At 45.2% G+C, this 18683-nt stretch overlaps 1 protein-coding gene across 1 annotated transcript in view; it reads left to right on the top strand.

The window, feature by feature from the left end:
• The window catches only part of Galnt8 (polypeptide N-acetylgalactosaminyltransferase 8), a 32305-nt gene that overhangs the window by 6653 nt on the left and 6969 nt on the right, over window positions 1-18683 (top strand). The window contains 9 exon segments of the mRNA XM_055609394.1: window positions 2792-2958; window positions 7335-7518; window positions 8291-8488; window positions 8967-9081; window positions 13378-13467; window positions 13469-13567; window positions 15362-15499; window positions 15865-15960; window positions 18118-18285. Of these exon segments, the coding sequence (XP_055465369.1) occupies window positions 2792-2958; window positions 7335-7518; window positions 8291-8488; window positions 8967-9081; window positions 13378-13467; window positions 13469-13567; window positions 15362-15499; window positions 15865-15960; window positions 18118-18285 (1255 nt within the window).

Raw genomic sequence — 18683 nt, 5'->3', positions numbered from 1 at the left:
ATCTTCCCCACCCCTAACAAAGCAACCATCTGACTGGAAGAAATGATACACTGGGCAACATTTTCAGAAGTTGTCTCAAGGATACACAGCAAATGGAGAATCATCCTGGCAAGAACATTTTCTAAATCTCAACAAGGCTCAGTGGCAGTCTGTGGCATATAAGCCACTGTTTTCTCTCCACCTCACCCCCAGTTCTGTAGAATGATAGTCCACTCCAAGTTCTCTACTCTTGGGAGGAGTGATCAAAGGGGCTCTTGCCTCTGCATTTCCCACAGGGCTGTGGTTTCACCCCTGGGAAGGGCAAGCCAACTGCAAACGCTTTACACCTTTCCCATCATTGAGATGCACGTCCTCTCCCTATGGAGGTGGATGAAGCAACTGTGGCTCCCTCCCTCCTCACCTCCACCTTATACTTCATCTGCTGATGCCCTCTACCTCACACCTGCTCAAGTAGTGTTTCAATTCCAACTGCACCGGACCAACAGTGCTGGATTCCAGCGGTCCCTCCCCCAGATTGCTTACACAGAGGAAGTTTTATCCTGGAGTGCTGAAGTCGGGAAGCCCAGGGGCTTCTGCCTCCTCTCTACCACCTTCCCGGCCTTTGTGTCTGCTTATAGAGCAGCATGTCACTCTGGCTCAGGACCAATGAGCTGCTCTCTACAACTACAGCCCCTGAGCACTGAGGCAGAAGCTCTGTCCAGGATGCAATTCAAGGTGAAAATCTTCCCTGCTCTTTTTAAGGAACTGGCCTTATTTAAGACAGTTTTTAAGTCAGGGTCTTGCAATGTAGCTCTGGCTCTCCTGGAACCCACAGAGACCCACTTGTCTCTGCCTCCCTAGTGCTGGGATTAAAGGAGTATGCCATCATTCCCAGCTAACCATGCCTTCTCGGCGGAGAATTTAAGAGGAAGCTCATAGCTCATCATATAGCTAGTAACCGGCATGATGGTGGAACATTCAGAAATTTTAGAGAAGCTGGGACAAGACAAACTCCTGGGATTGCTCTTCTGCCTGGGTGGACTAACCATGCCCGTGTGCTACCATTGGCCTGGACCCACACAGGAACAAACAGATGAGCACCAGAGAAAGAGCGAACCATTCCTCAGCCTACACACTGACCCATCAAATGGCAGCTGAAACCTCTGGGCACCCAGGCCATTATCCCAACTTCTGAATAGTGTAAATAGTAAGCCACCCTGACCCAGGCCAACTTCTAGGAAGTTAGACTTCTAGGATGCCATAATCTCTTCAGATTGTACTTTATAAAATCTTTATACTCACCCTTCTGACCTTCACATTCCCAATTCGCTTGGAGAACCCTAATTAAAGTCATGTGTCTCTTAATGATAGGCCGAGTTTTGGGGGAATGTAATGGTAAGTCATTTTTGTCATGGTACAGACATGAGGTTTGTTTACATAAACCAAGACAGCTGAAACATCACTGGGCAACATAATGTTTGTGTATGTGGTCTGTCATAGACTGAAACACTTTAATGTGGCATTATCACTTTGTATAAGAGAAAGGAGAAGATGCCACTAAAGAAGCTTGTTCAGGGGCTGCAGAGACGGCTCAGCACTTGAGAGCACGCCCCGCTCTTGCAAAGGACCCGGGTTTTGTTCTGAGGTCTACACTGGCATTCACCATCTGTAACTTTATTTCCAGGGGATCTGACACCCTCTTGTGTCCTCTACAGGCACTGCATGAATAGCGCACATGCAGGTACGCAGGCAAACAGTCATACACAGAAAACAAGCACATAACACCAATTGTTCACAATTGCCCCAAAGCAAAAATACCCCAAATATACTTCATATCCAAGCGCTGGTAAATGGGTGATGAGTATACGCTATATATACTCATTGCAATGTTATCTGACCACAAAATGATTGTGTTGGTGCAGGCTGCAACACTGACTATCATTTTATGCTCAGTAGAACATAAAGCTTGTTTTCATCTACACAAAAGCTCTAGAGTAGGTGAGTCTGTAAAAATAGAAATTGATTAGTGTGTGTCTGTGGCTGGGGTGGACATGGGTGGAATGGGTTGGGGAGAAATAGCAAATGACTGAGAGTGTTTTAGACTTTCTTTATGTGTGATAAAGTTTTCCTAACATTAGGTCTGGGGAGATGGCTCGGTGTCTGAAATGTTTGGTTCACAAGCTTGAAGACCTGGATTCAGAAACCCAGCATATCTGTCTCCCCAGTGCCCTCAGCAGGCTGATGCAGATGGGTTCCCCGTGGCCATCCAGCTTAGCCTAACTGAAAAGCTTCATGTTTAATTAGAATTACTGTATCAACAAAACAAAGTTAAAAGCAATTGAGGAAGGCACCTGACATTAACCTCTGACCTCCACACACGTGTTTGTTCACACTAAAATTAATGCTAACAGTTACTCAACTCAGTGGCTGACAACTCTAGGGGAGAGAATGCTTTTTAAATAGGTGAATTTTATTGCATGTAAATTATTTCTCAATAATGGTGTATTTAAAATGAGGGCTTCATTAAAACATATAAGGCCATAGGTTCACAGAAGACTACATTCTAGGCATCTGCTCTATAATACAACATCTGTAGACAAATGAAAAAGAGATGGATTGCCTGTGTATGAGCAGAAAAATTTTGGACAAATAGATATAAAATTTCTTTGCTTCTTGGACAAAGACCCGAGTTTTTTCCTTACCTGTTGAATTTGAGGTTTAGATAGTTGAAGAAGACTGGATTGCAATGTTTAAATAATGAAAGAACAATGGGTTGCAAAACATTTTTTCATAACACATTTGTGCCTTACAGGTGTCTTCTGAAGACATACCCTGCCCAGCTCCCATCACTCAGTGTCATCCTCATATTCATGGATGAAGCTCTCTCCATCATCGAGAGGGCCATCACCAGCATCATCAACCGGACCCCACCCCGGCTGCTGAAGGAGATCATCCTGGTGGATGACTTCAGCTCCCACGGTGAGGCTCCTGAGGGAGGATAAGAAAGCATGATTACCATTGGCCATCTGAGCTTGGCTGGAAAGAGGTTGTCATGTAGGAATTTGAAACATGGTGAGTGTCTCCCAGAGGGAAAAGTAAGGGATAATTTAGTGAGCATCTATTTGTACTGGGCACAGTTAAATTTCACGAAGCCACGAGTACAGTTCGCCATCTCAGTTGCATGAGCAAAGAAAGACACAAAGACACAGGAAAAGCACAGTGTGTCCAAATTGTGTGGCAGGTCGGCATAGATTTGGAGTCAGGCACAGAGCCACGTGACTCCAAAGTCATCTGGGCTCTGAGAATGTACTATAAAGAAAACCTGAGTGTCGAGGTGGGTGAGACCATAAGCAGGCCTTTAGATCCCAAGAAGGGCAGAACCTCCCCTGATAAGGCAAGAACCAAATGTTTTAGGTAAGGAAAGAATGCTGGGATTCTGGGGTTCCTCACAGTGGCACTAAGTCTGGTCCCCAGGCTACCCAGCCTTAGGTCTAGCCTACCTATGAATGACACATGGGGAAGAGGCAGATCGTAGACTTGAGCTCATTTCCTCATCCACCCTCCCGATTTTGAAGACATGGCTCCATGTATCCCAGGTTGGTCTAAAGCTCACTATGCAGTCAAGGATGACCTTTGTCAACCTGTCTTTACCTCCCTAGTGCTGGGATGACCAACATGTGCCACCACATCCGGTTCAGGCAATACAGAGGATGGAACCTGTGGTTTCCTGCATGCTAAATGACCATGCTTACATTGCCTTGCTACCCATCTTTTCTCTTGAGCTATGCCACTGGGTACACCACCATGATGGGCCTAAGAGTTTGCCTTCTAAGTTCACAACTCCAGCTCCTTTAGATAGACCCTTAAGAACTATAATGTCAGCCGGGTTTGGTGGTAGAGGCCTTTAATCCCATCACTCAGGGACCCAGAGACAGGTCGATCGCTGTGAACTTGAGGCCAGTCTGGTTTACAAAGAGAGTCCAGGGCAGCCAAAGCTACACAAGAGAAACCCTTTCTCAAGAAAACAAAACAAAAATGTATTGTTGCCAGGATTTACCTTTTTTACATGCAAAATGTGTCAGCTGATTATTATAACCATGCTGAGAGGATAGCTAACATAATTTCTTCTTAGTTCTACCAATTTTGGGTATCAAATAAAAATAAACCAGGATTAAATTACAGAGCCAGAGAGTTGGGCTAATTATAAGGAAGCATCTTCAAACTGTGTGGACTTTTGAAGTGGTAGACCTTTGTTCCCTCACTGGGCATCTTTAAGGATGAGAGATGAGAAGGGTTTTTGAGCCTGAAGTTGAGAGAGGGAGAGGGAGAGGGAGAGGGAGAGAGAGAGAGAGAGAGAGAGAGAGAGAGAAGAAAGAGGGGGTAGGGCTGAAAAACTCAGCCACTGAAAACGTACTTCTCTTTATTTACACTCATCACCATTCTACCCGTGTAATTAACTTAATGAGAAAGGAGAAAAATTATAGAGCAGAATTTTACTAGTCATCGTGAAGGAGAACTAGTTTCATTCATTTCTGGTCATGGAGATGGGTACCAATTTTTACCCTGATTCTACTGGTAAGAAAAAAAAGATCTAAATATGTCCTCTGGATATCTGAGGGTTTAGGATGCACTTGATCATGTCTGAGGTGACCTTAGAGCAGACCTTTCACTTCTCTGGGATGTAGTCTCTTCATGGAGCTGATGCAAGGTTTGAAATGGAGTATCTCACCATCCCTGCAATAGTTCTATACCATGTTTTATTCCATGGTGAGAAGAGGTAATTCAAGACTCTCTGTTGTGGGACAATCACACTGAAGGTACAAGTAAGATCACTTATGAGGACAGCAGGTACGTGAAGAAAAGCCAGAGAAAGCTTCCCATTGTCTTAACTGCCTCCATCTTGTGACACATCCTTCTCACTTGGGTCTGGAATCAAATTAGGTTTTTGCTAACTTATTCTATTTATTGCTATTGTGGTGGTGGTGGGGTTGAGTGTGCACATGCCTTTGTCCACATATGGGGGGGGTGTAGACAACAAGATGGCTTAGCGGACAGTTTCTTGCCTTCATACTGGATGGCCCAAGGCGATTCCCCAGGAACTACACAGTAGAAGGAAAGAACCGGCTCCTGTGGGCTGTTCCCTACACGTGTGCTGTGGCATCTGTGCACCTCCACTACAAAATAAATAGGCAAAGAAACAAATGAATGAAAAATAAAGCCAGGCAAATTTTAGTGCCGTTGCCATGTAAGTGTTGATGTTAGGAGCTGGCTACCCCAGGTTTCACAAATATGTTCATTTCTTTGGAGAGTAATCAGCAAGGATTTTATCGCTTGGATGTAAGGAGAGGAGATGGGGGGGCAGCTCTTCACATGCTCCTTGAGCTAGTGTGTGATCAAAGAGTATGGATGTGCCCCTAACAGGGTGTATACTTTGGAAAGTTTTTACTCTTCTCATGTCTCCGTTTTCCTTCTTTTATAAATTGGGACTATTTCAGTGTTATCATTCATAGGGTTCTGAGAGTGACCCAGTGAGTTAGTATCAGCGATGCCAGTAATACCAGCCTTTGGGAGGCTAACGCAGTAGCCTCCTTTGCAGTAGGATTACTTTGAGTCTGAGGCTACTCTAGGTTACAGAGTCTGTCTGTCTGTCAAAAAACAAAAAAACAAAAACAAAAACAAAAAACAAAAAATGAAACAAAAACAAAAACAAAAAAACCAACCAAGCCAAAAAACATAAACCATCAGTGGATAACTCCAGTCATTTTATTAGCTATTTTGCATACTACTTAGCGAGTTGTATGAAAGTGGAGCCTGCTTTCACATATGCAAAGAAAGCAACTGGTAGCCTGGGTTAATAAAGGCAGAGACGGGCTTCACAAAAAGAGAGGGGGAAGGAAAGAAAAAAACCTGGTAAACAGTCTGAGAAGAGTGAGTCTTGCTTGCATAATATTGAGAGTAAACACTTCAGCTAGATAAAGCCAGAGGCTGGCATAGAAGATCAGTCTGAGCATTTGTTCCCATCGTGACTTAAGCAGAACAGCCAGGGATGTCTAGAACAAAGCAAAGCTGCTTATTCTGGTTCTCCAGGAAGCCTTGCAGTTAAGCCATGGAGATTCCCCAGGCTAACTCTGCAAACTCCTTCATTAGAGCTACAGCCTTAGATTACCAAGCCAGGCCTGCCCTGATTCTTTACGTTGAGTTTCTCAGTGTATAAGAAATTCCTAGGAATGGATGAGAGTGACCCCAGCTAAGACTGCTAGCAATGGGAGATATGGAACCTGAACTGGCCATTTCTTGAACCAGGCAAGACTTCCAATGGACAGATTGGGACACCAACCCAACCATACAACCTTAGACCAATAATTTGTCCTGCCTACAAGAAGTGTAGGGGTAAAACATGGAACATAATTTGATGGAAGGGCCAACCAATGACTGGCCTAGCTTGAGACCCTTGCCATGAGAGAAAACATATTTGTGAAACCTGGGGTAGCCAGCTCCTAACACTGAATGATATTCTGCTATACTTGCAAACAGGAGTCTAACATAACTGTCATGAGACAGTTCACCCAGAAGCTGATGGAAACAGATGCAGAGGCTCACAGGCAAACACTGAGTGGAGACTCCGGTAGACAAGGGAGAGGAAGGACTGAAGGATCTAGAGAGGTCAAGGACACCATAAGAAAACCTACAGGAAACTAACCTACAGAAAACTAATTTTATGTGCTCATTGGGGCACAAAAGACTGAACTGACAACCAGAGAATATGTAAGGGATGGATCCAGGCCCTTTGCACATAAGTAACAGTTGTGCAGCTTGGGCTTTAGTGGGACCTCTAACAGCATAATCAGGGGCTGTCCCTAACTACACTGCCTGACTTTAGATCCCTTTCCTCTATCTGAGCTGCCTTGACTACCCCCAATAGAAGAAGATGAGCCCAGTATTACTGCAACCTGATATTCCAAGGCTGGTTGATATCCATGGGAGGCCTCCCCTTTTCTGTGGAGGAGGAGGGAAAGAGGTGTTGATTGGGGGGTGGGAGGAGATAGTGACTGGGAGGAGAGAAGAGAAGGGAAGCTGTGTGAGGGATGTAAAGTAAAATGATGATGATGATGATGATGATGTACTCGTAGACAGTGATTCACATCTCCCAAGCAGAGATATTCAAGGATGAGGAATGATACTAAATGTCTCAGGGGAAGGCATTGGGCAAATGTTATGTACACCCTCAGTCAAGGTTCTGGAGTTGATCACCTTACAGCAGCATCACCCACACGCTATTTCAGGACAGTATAAAATGTCTGTATCACATTCGTTACTCCACTCAGTGTCTCAATGGTTGTGTGTCTGGTTGGCAGGAGAATTGAAGGCACGACTGGATGAGAAGATTAAGGTTTACAACCAGAACTATCCAGTCGTCCTGAAACTCATGAGGCACAAAAAGAGGAGAGGTCTTGCACAAGCCCGGAACACCGGCCTGGAGGCTGCTACAGCTGATGTGGTGGCCATCTTGGATGCTCACATTGAAGTGAATGTTGGATGGTAGGTTCCAGAAGTCTGCTACTTCCAGGAAAAGACAGAACTAAGCTATTGTATATGGCAAGTCAGGATGCTCTCCAGACAGGGAATACTGAAACCAGTCCTTGAACAAAGGGAAACTGTAAAGCTTTCATTCAGAAAGTCTTGTTGGAGAAGGGAAATAGTAGAAGTCAGGTGTGGTGGCCTAAACCCATATGGAACGTAGAGGCAGGCAGGAGTCACAGAGTCAAGGCTAGTCTGGGCTACACTGCATGCACGTCTGAGCGAGGTGGATGGAGGCTTGGAATATTGACAGCCAGCTCCTGACTTTGATAATTTTGTGACTTTGAATAGCCACTTAACTAGACATTTGTATGTTTCTCTTTAAAACGCAAAATGTATCCCCTGGCAACTCCTTCAGTTTTCCTAGCTCTTAAATGACGCAAAACAAAGATTACATGACAGTGTGGAGAATCACACAGGAGAGAGACACCATCTGGAAACATGAGGTAAACTCAGGTAGAATATTGACAGCCCTTGTTTCACAATGTCCTGGCTGTGGCAGTTGGACACTGATTTCAGATCTGCTCTTGACCTGGATCAACTGCTAGGAGTCCCAGAAATCTAGAGCCCAAGAAATTCTCCAGACTCCAGAGGGCCCTTTTTAGTTCCTGTCCAGCAGAAGTAAGAATGCCCTCTCCGTCGTGGCGAGGTTCACATGGTGTTCCTATCTGTTCCAGCCTACTGCTGGCTCCCATAGCCACATTGCTGCGTTTACTGAGTTCTTTTCTTCCAGGGCAGAGCCCATTTTGGCTCGGATCCAGGAAGACCACACTGTGGTCGTGTCCCCCGTGTTTGACAATATTAACTTTGATACATTTGAACTGAAAAAGTACAAACTGGCAGCCAGTGGGTTTAGCTGGAAGCTGTGGTGCCAGTATGATCGTATCCCACAGGCCTGGATTGATCTGGGTGATGTTACTGCCCCAATGAGGTAAGTCTGAGCATGCTGAGGGTACTTACTCAGAATGAATTGTGCAGGGCTTGTCTATCTTTGATGATTGTGGTGGAGGTGGGTGGGCGAGCAGATGAGGGATAGGAAAAACATACAACAATGATAACAATAGCAAAACAAAACAACAAAAACAAAAATTAAACCCAAAGGCCTGGATCCAGATTAAAAATGGTAGACATTTGGCCCTATCTAGGTTTACAGACAAAAAATCAAAGGTATTTAGCATTTTGAAAAGTACCTTGGGCATATTCTAGCATTATGAGACTATGAAGAAAGATGACAAAGATCACATTCCACCATCATTTGCAAAGGGTGATGATGGCACAGTGAACATCCCAGCAAAGCTTTCAGGATAGGAAGAGGTTGAGGTACAATTCACTGTGGGGGCTCCCAGCCCTCCCATGCTGACCTGTTTCTTGGAGAGGGATTAGTAACCTTCTTGCCATGTCCTCTGCAGGAGTCCTTCCATCATGGGCATCCTGGCTGCCAACAGGATCTTCTTGGAAGAGCTAGGGGCTCTGGATGGTGAGATGCTGCTCTATGGAGGGGAGAATGTGGAGCTTAGCCTGAGGGTGAGCAATTTTCCTCTTCTCTACAGGACAAAGCAGAGGGGGTTGTAGTGGAAAGTCATAGGGACTCTGGTATCCTAGAATCCTAGAACTCGGCTGAGTGCATTGCTCAAGAGATGGACACGTAGCCACGTTTCTAGTCCTAAGGATGACAAGCAAGTGGTAGACAACAGGACTCTGGAGCAGAGCTCTCTGGTCAGGACTACATCATGTGACCTGAGAGCTTTGGTAGTCAGAGGTATTGCTGAGGCTGGGAAGATGTTTATTTCTCTCCAGGGGACTCCAAGAGTTTTTAATGCACTTTCTGGGGGTAAACCATCTCTGGGGAAGACAAGTCCAAAGACTTGATGGACAGATACCCTACCACTGAGGTACAATTTTAGTTTTAGTTTTGAGAAAAGGTCTTTCCCAGTTTCATAGGCTCAATTTGAATTCATCATCTTCCTGCCTTAGCTTTCCAAGGAACTTTAAAGGCTAAATTCTGTTTTTTGTTTGTTTGTTTGTTTGTTTGTTTTTTAATAAGATGGCTTAAAAAGGATTTTATTACATCTCTTTATTTGAACAGGTGTGGTGGTGCATGCCTTTAATCCCAGGACCCAGGAGGCAGAGGCAGGTGGATCTCTGTGAGGTTGAGGCCAGTGAATTAATTCCAAGACAGCCAGGGCTAAAACAGAGAAACCATGTCTAAAAGAAAATAAAAAATAAAAAAAATATAAATAAATAAACAGAAGAAGAAGAAGAAAGAAAGAAAGAAAGAAAGAAAGAAAGAAAGAAAGAAAGAAAAAAGAGAACAAAATCTGATTTACTTTGTCATGTGGAACTCACATTTTAATTAAAAAACTAATTTTGGAGAGAGGGCCTTACTCTGTGGTCTAGGTTTTCCTGGAACTCACTATGCAGATAACACTAGCCCCAAGTTCATGATAATCCTCCTACCTCATCCTCCCGAGATACTGGGATGACAGGCATGAACCTCCATTATTATTATTATTTTTAGTCAGGATCTCACTGTGTGTTCCTAGATGAGCTGGGCCTGACTATGTAGATTAGGCTGGTCCTGAACTCATGAAAAGCCTCCTTTCTCTCCCTCTTGCAGGCTGAGGTTGCAAGTATGGGTCACCATGCCAGGTGGTGGTAGATTTTTGTTGTTGTTTAGCAGTTCTGGGCATGGAACCCAGGGCCTCATGTTGGGCAGCTACTCTACCCAGTGCCACATGAAGTCTGATTGTGGGATTTTAAAAGTCAATCTTGCTGAAACTACAATTAGTGACCAAGAAAAGGTCTCACTCTTCCCCTGATTGGCTAATGCAGTTCCCTGATGTCCAGGCGGCTTGATTTGCAAGCACACCTCTTTGCTTCATATTTGTTTTTCATGTTTTCCTATTTAAGTCAGATTTGTTTGTTTGTTGTCTATTACTTTTGCCTTTCAGTTTTTACATAATGGTTTTATTCATCTGTGAGGGTGATCACTGTTAGGCTCTATGGATGTATCGTATAACCAGGCAATCAGGATGATTAACAACCCATCAGCTTAAACCTTCACCATCTCCACACGGCAAGAACATTCAAAATCCCCTCTTCTAGCTATTTTGGGAATCACAGTGGTTACTGATAATTACATGCATCCTTCTTGGTTTAGAACACTTGAACGTGGCCCCCAGACTAGAGTCTTTATCCACTGACCAGCTCCTAACAACCCTCCCCCACCCCAATCCTTCTAGCCTTTGTTAACCACTATTCTACCCTCAGCTTCTATGAGATGAACCCTTTTAGATCTCACATATGAATGAGATCACGTGGTATGTGTCTTTTTGTGCCTGTCTTGTTCTACTTAAAATGTCCAGACCCATCCATGTCATACGCTTTTAATGTCTGAATAGTGTGTGTGTATGTGTGTGTGTGTGTGTGTGTGATTTCTTTATCCTTGCCAGCATTTGCTGGTTTTGTCCCTTTGATAGTGGGTAGTCTAATAGGAAAAAGCGACACATCATTGTGGTTTTGGTTTTTCTTTTTCCTGATGTGTGTTCATCATTTCCCTCTGGCCACTTGTGAGGATCTGCTTTCCTTTAAAAGCAGAACCTAGAGGACACTGCAGTGGCACGGAGTGCTTTTCTCCTGGCGGGTAGTGTTTTAGTGGTGCCCTGGGATGTGTGGATAGGAATGATGGGTAGGAAAGAATCGAGCACTCACACAGCACAGTGTGAGACATTAACATGTGGACACTTGGGTTCAGAATCTGGCTCTGTCACGTGACTGACAAGCCCACTGACAAACATGAGCAGGTTATTAAAGGAGAGCAGAAACAATCCCTGTGTGTTCTGCAAGATGAGGGTTAAATTCATAAAAAACTATTAAGATAGGTTTTAAGAGCAGAGACTTTGTGTCTGTGGAAGGGGTGAGAGGCAAAGAGAGAGATAGATTGGGAAACAAGAATAAATTGGGATAGCAAAGCCGAATGTGGTGGTTCGTGCCTGTAGCTCCAGCACACAGGAGGCTAAGGCTCTTGCTGTAAACTCAAGGGTCAGCCTTGGCTAGAGAGCGAGACCCTGTCTCAAAGAAAGAAACAATACAATAGAACCAAAAATCAAGCATGAGGATCTGGGTTGGGATCCTTAACATTCATATATGAAGCCTGGCACCATGGGGCATGTCTGTAACCCCAGTCCTGGGAAGGTAGGTAAGGTGGAGACAAGGGGTCCCTGAGTGGCCAACCAGCTTAGCTCAGCTGATGAGCTTCAGGCCCAGTGGGAAACCCAGGAAAGACCACCCCCTGCTAACCTTGGATCTCCTCATAAACACACAAGCAAACACAATACCTACAAACAAATTTTAATTAAAAAAGTAAACTAATGAGTAAATAAATTGAAATAGCAGGAGTTGAAAATTGTTTAACAAGAACAATTGATAAAAGTTATTATTTTTATAAACATTTTTTTTTATTTTAATATGAATGCAAAGGCCCTTTGTGCTGACTGTTATATATTTTTCTCTTCTAAATTTACATGAACGGATAATTCCATCAACTGGAAATGTTCTGGAACTGGCTCTGTGGTTTAGGTAAGCTTTGAATTAGCAACTTTTCCTCAGCCTCTGGTGTTGCTGAAATGCCACACCAGGGGAAAGGTCTTTTCCTTTGTGCCCCTCCCCCACTTCCTCTCTTCTTCCCTCGTCTTTTTTCTCTTTTCGTGTGTGTGTGTGTGTGTGTGTGTGTGTGTGTGTGTGTGTGCTCCAGTGTGCTGTTTCTAGACAGGGTCTCATTATGTGACCATGGCCAGCTTGCAACTTGTCGACCAGGGTACTCTTGAGCATACAACAATACTATGTCTGTCCAGGGCTGAGATTACAGGTGTATATCATGACACCTAGCAAGATGCAATCATTAACTCATGACATCTGTGATTAGGGTCCACGCGCTGCTGAAAATCAATAGCAAGTCACTATTGCATTCTCACCTAGGGTAGACTAGGGAAGGCTTTTTTTTTTTTTTTTTTAAAGCTCACCAGATGTTGATAGCATTTAATGCTTAAAACCTAAACAACTGAGGCAGAGTTCAATTTTTTTTTTTCCTGACTGACAGTTGGAAGCTGCTTTTAGTTTTGGTCATGTGTCCATGATCATAGCCTATATGGTAGCTTATCCCACAGTGGCTGTCTCCTTCAAAGCCAACAAAAGATTATGTCTTCTAGCAAGGTGGGTGTTGGCATCTTTCAACACGCAACCACACACATATGTTCAAGACCATCCTATGGGCTCTGCTGTGGTTTGTTGGTTGGGAGGTGCCAGGCTCACACTCAAGCGAAAAGGGCTGGGGGAGAGTGCTGGCTCTGGGAGGAGGGATCAAAGAGGCTACAAGCATCTGCCCGCTCTATAGCTCTGTATCTGTCATGTTTGTAGAAAAGGATTATGGGAAGCTGGCTACTGCACAGTGCCTCTAGTCTAGTGTCTTGGGCTTCCTTGCTCTGGGGCAGTCTCTTCTTTGAGACTTTTAGGAGAACACCCAGAATGAGTGACACCAGGAAAGAAGCTGTTTGAGAGGATGATTTATGCAAGAAGTTTGGGAAGTGACAGGAGTGTTTGTAAAACGATTTCCAGGCTGACTGTGGTGGCTCCCGTCAGCAATCCCTGCACTCATGAACTGGGGAAGGAGGGTTGCACTGGGGTCAGGGTGGGCTAACTTGCAAGTTCCAGGGCAACTTAAGCTTCAGAGTGAGACCCTGACTCAAAAGGGGAGGGTCTCAAATGGGATCTCCTTGTCGATTCACTGTGAAGGAAGGTGGTGGTGCTGTCCTTCTCTTGTAGGTGTGGCAGTGTGGAGGAAAGATTGAGATCTTACCCTGCTCCCGGGTCGCTCATCTGGAGAGACACCACAAGCCCTATGTCATGGACCCAGGCATTCATTCCCTTGCGGCGTAACGCACTGCGAGTGGCCGAAATCTGGATGGACAAATACAAATACATGGTCTATTTGGCCTGGAACATCCCTCTCCAGGTTGGTGATGGATTGAACAGAGGAGGGAAATGAAGGAAGGGGAGGTAGCAGTGATGGTGGGGAATGAGAAATGTGCTATTGGGACAAACGCAACATCCCAAGGCCTGAGGAATGAGGTAAGGCTCATTTGTCGTTGATTCATCGACAAATGAGGTGAGCCTCCGAGGTAAGGTCCCCAGCGTGGCAACAGTTTCATGGTTGTATAACACTGTGTCCAGATGTTTGATGTATTCAATTTCCTCCTTCCAGTTTTTGTTTTCTGAGGATGGAGTCTTGTCAGCGTCTCAGGCTGGCTTAGAGCTCACAGCAATCTTGCCTCAGCTTCCTCAGTGCTGGCATGATAGGCCTGAGCCAGCACTCATTGGCTCATACATGGGTTGTTAAACCTACAGAGTATCTTTTGTGGATGAAGAAACCAGGCACAAAGGGAGTTGGAAATAAACTGTTGAAGAGAACAACCATATAGGCAGCAAGGGCCAGAGACAAGACTCAAAGCAGACAAGCCTGCCTTGGGCATCTCTGTCCTGCACCTTCCTCTAAAACAGGGTCTCTTGTAGCCCTGGATTGCTTCAGACATGCTCTGTAGCTGAGGATGGCCCTGGATTTCTGGGCCTCCTACCCCCAAATTCCCAAGGGCTAGGGCTGTAAGCACGTGCCACCACACTTGGTTTTGTGTAGTGCTGGGGATTTAACCCAGAGCTTCAGGCATGCTAGGCAAGTGTTCCACCAACAGAGCAACATACCCAGCCCTGGGCATTTGCTCCCTTAAGAGGGTAAGACTATGGCAGGTGGCCCCCAGAGGTATGAGAGGAGGTACTATAGAATTGCTGGATTCATGTGACTGGGGATGCTCTGAGCTGAGCCCACTTTCTCCCCGTCTGCTTCAGGCTGCTGCGCTATCTTCTCTCCCTGATCTCTGGATCCTGTTTGTTGAGGCACACTTGGCTCACAGAGACCAGTCACCTCATTGTCACACACCTCTTCCATCACAGGGGATGCTCGGGTAGTCTCCAGAAAGCTGTGGAGTCTGACGAGTGAGAACCTGTGGAATTAGCCCAGAAGGAAGGAGGCCATGCCTAGAGATCAGGAGCTAGATGTGGCACAGGAGGCACTAATCCAGAGAAAATAAAAAAGTCCTCAAATACCTGACCCCCTTTCAGAGTTCAGAGTCCTGAAAATCCCCACTGAGCCATCAGCAGTCTCCTGCAATTAGCTCACTGTTGGAAGAGGAAGTCTTCTGGTGTCCAGGACAGCAGGCTTCATGGGCAAATGAGCACCCGGCCCCCAGGCATCCTTAGCTTCATATCTCGGCAGTGTCATTCTTGGGTTGTGTCAAGCTGTAAAGGAAGTTCCCTAAACCAATGAACTAAGTTCCATCAGAAGCAGACCTTACGAGAATTCTGGGAAGACAGCAGATTCAGTTTCTGCATTTCCACCTCCCTCTTCCTGGCTTAGTATTCCTTCACAGTGGTTCTTCACAAAAACCATCGCTGCATAGTTTCCATTTTAGTCTGAATCTTGGTACCTGAAGTTTTGTTTAAGTTTTTCTGGCCATTGTATTTTATACCTTTTTGATGCCAGTAGCATCTCAAAACAGGAGAAATCAGTCATGAGAAATCAGCTTGGGTGAAGAAGGGCTTCAGCCTTTTCTGATTTCCCTGTGAATATAAGATTTCAAGGTCATCCCCATGGTTACAAGGAAAACAGTCAGTGCCCACATGATTCGTATCAACTGATTGAGTCAAGGTGTTTTGAAGTCTGATGAACACATACTACCCGTATTTTTCTCTTCAGAACTCTGGAATCGACTATGGAGACATTTCTTCTAGAAAGGCACTCCGGGAGAAACTGAAATGCAAAACTTTTGACTGGTACCTGAAAAATATCTACCCACTCTTGAAGCCAATCTCCAACGTTGTCTGCTACGGAAGAGTATGTATTGGCAAACTGCAGTTCAGATTTGAACTGCTTCATTGTCAAAAGACAAGGCTAGAAACCCAAAGCAATCAGCCCCCCTTTCTCTCCTTCCTGAGAGGTTTTCTGTCTTCCCAATATCCTATTCTTTTTCTTCTCCACCCGTACTCCCTTTGTAAACAGCAGCCCTTACTTGAACCACTTATCTCCTCATCCCAGGTGGGGCTTTATTCCTCTGAACTGGGCATAATCAGATTGCCCTCTGCTGGTTCTATTTTCTGTCATCCTGTGGTACAACCAAACCTGAGACCAAAAAGTACAGGGCCTGGGGTACCTTCTCTCCATATGTCTTTCCAACGGTGTGGTTGTGTTTTCTCCTTTAGATGAAAAATTCATTGGATGAAAATGTTTGCCTGGATCGAGGACCTGCTCCAGGCGACTCTCCCAAAATGGCCCGCTGTCATGAGTTTCGTGCACAGGTATCTCCCATCATATCTGAGATGCACGGTATTTCAGACCCCACCAAGGTCTGCATTGACTCGGGCAATGAGAACCTGGGCCACAGGTTAGAGTTTACTTACTGTTAGAGGATGTGGAAGGCAGGAGGCGAGCATTCTGCGTAATATGTAATGGAAAAAAGAAAAAAGCACAACAGTGACAGACAGACCCACAGGAGTAGGGAGAACAGGCAGGAAGTCTCCGTTATATGACAGTCATTCTCCGGGTGACAATTTTATTGGTAATCACCTCCCATCACTTTTTTTTTTCATCCAAACTTGTGGCTATATCATTCATTCTGTGGATGTGTGCCTTGGAAGCTGGACAAGCAAGTTCATCTGTGCTCCTGCAGAACAGAGGCAGAAGGAAGGTTGGAAGAGATATGATACCAAGCAAAAGTTGTCCTTATGGGACTTTGTCATTGGGAATACAGACACACATTACTTTGTATTTTTAAATTTTCTTTAAAAAATGTATTCTTTCATACATCACATCCCCACTGCAGTTTCCCTCCCTCCACTCCTCCCAGCTCTCCCTACATCTCTTCCCCAGATCCACTGCTTGCCCAGTTTCCCTCCAAAGAACAGTAGGCCTCCTAGTAATATCAACAGAATATGGCATCACAAGATACAATAAGACTAGATACAAACCCTCCCAGCAAGACTAGAAGAGATAACTCAGGAGGAAAAGGGTCCCAAGAATATGCAAGAGACCTTACTTTGCTTAAAAAATGTGTTTAAAGATATATGTATTTCATGTGTGTGAGTGTTTTGCCTACACACATGCACTTCCTGAGTACCTAGTGTCCACAGATGTCAGAAGAGGGCATAGGATCCCCTGCTTCCAGATGGTTGTGAACTACCATATGGGTGCAGGGAATGGAGCCCGGGTCCTCTACAAGAGCAGTCAGTGCTCCTAACCGCTGAGCTATATCTTCAGCTTTGCCACCCCAACTCTCTTGGTTTGCATTCCTTCCAAGTGCTGGGCCTACAGGTGCATGCCAACTCACTCTGTTATGCAGTGACAGGCATCAAAACTAGAGCTTCCTGTATGCTAGGCAACCACTTTACCCATGAGTGACATCACCAGCCATCTTTCACTTTGTTTTAAATGCCCTTGCAGAGCCATTTTTATGTGGCACCTGATAGAGATAATAGCCACAGAAGAGTTGGAAACCTGAACCACAAAGACTCATCCACATCCACTTAAGGTCTATTATCAGGTTAGGAATTTGAAGGAAGGCTGCTTCTCTGTGATCAGCATCATTTGGGCTTCTATTGATGGTGTCTTAGCTTCATTTGAGAGAATTCTTCAAAGAAAAACTCCATCTGTCATCCGTACAAGCCGTGGTTCTCTTAGAACCATGTTAATCAGTTCTCCATTTCTGTAGTAGAACACCTGTGAGCAACAGCTTTGGATAGAAAGTTTTATTTTGACCTAAGGTTTCAGTTGCATCTCTCCATTGCTGTGGGCTTCTGGTGAGGCAAAGCGTCATAGCAAAGTTGCTAGCAGGGGTGCAACCATAGGTGGGATGGGGAAGAAACCAGGGGCAGGGGCAAGAAGCAACACCTAAGAACATGTTCCCAGGGGTCTCATGCGACCAGGCCACCCAGCCCCAACAATACCATCCAATTATGACTCTACCAAGGAGATGGATCTATTAGATTGGCATGCTCAGGACCCAGTCAACTCTCAGTGATTGGATTCACCAGCTGGTCACCAACCATCCAACCTACGAGCCTTTGTGAGACATCCAGCCATCACAGAGGCCTTTTGGTAGAAGCGTGGCCTAAGTGTCCCTTCTTGTGTCTGGCTTTCTTGCTAGAATGTGCCAGGGCTGGTGAGAGGCAGTGATACCCATGTCCCAAGATGTTCATGCTGCCCCACGCCTAGGCCACTCATCCTCATGTCTTTCCTGAATCCCTTAAGTTTCTGTGGCAGGGTATAGAAAGAAAGCCACCACCTTGGAACTGGCTATGAGGCTTGGTCTCTTGAACACAGAAGGGTGGTTGAGACCTATCGTAGTCACTTGTGGAATGCTCTCAACCCTGTCTGTAGCTAGGCCTCCTGGTGTACAGCTTAATGGCTGTGGTCTCCCTGCTCACTGGGCCTGGCCTGGTTTCCTTGCTCTCTTGTAGAACGTGTACTACCTCCTTTCTGGGGAATTCTACGTGGGGGAACTAATTGCAAAAGAAGACATCTCTGAACGACAATACTGCCTAACAGACAGCGGGGGGAAGCCCACACTGGAGCTGTGTTCTGAGGCAGTGAAAAGCAGACAGCACATCTACTGGGATTTTCAGCAGGTGAGTGGCTTGGATTTGAAAGTGCAGCTATCTAAATACAGCATGAGAGGTTCAGGTTTGGTTGTAATCTGAAGTGCTTTACGAAAATGAGTTTCTATGTTAGTGTGTAGGGAGAAATTACACACACCCCTACACACACACACACACACACACACACTACCATCACCACATCAATACCAACACCAACAAAAACCCTCTAACAACCATCTTAGGCTTTGTTGTGCTGCCATCTTTTGCCTTGTGGTTGATAGTTTCTGGTGCATCTGAGTGGCGCTTCAGGAAGGTTGCATGACAGTGGGCCTTCCTTAAAACAGCAGACTATATTGCATCAATGGAACTGGCTGTGAAGCTGGATCTCCTGAATACAGAGGAGTGGTTAAGAGAGAAAAGTACTTCAG

This window comes from Psammomys obesus, unplaced genomic scaffold, assembly GCF_907164565.1.
Source record: "Psammomys obesus unplaced genomic scaffold, mPsaObe1.curated_primary_1811, whole genome shotgun sequence".
NCBI classification, from domain to species: domain Eukaryota; kingdom Metazoa; phylum Chordata; class Mammalia; order Rodentia; family Muridae; genus Psammomys; species Psammomys obesus.
This window is presented reverse-complemented; position numbering and strand designations above follow the sequence as displayed.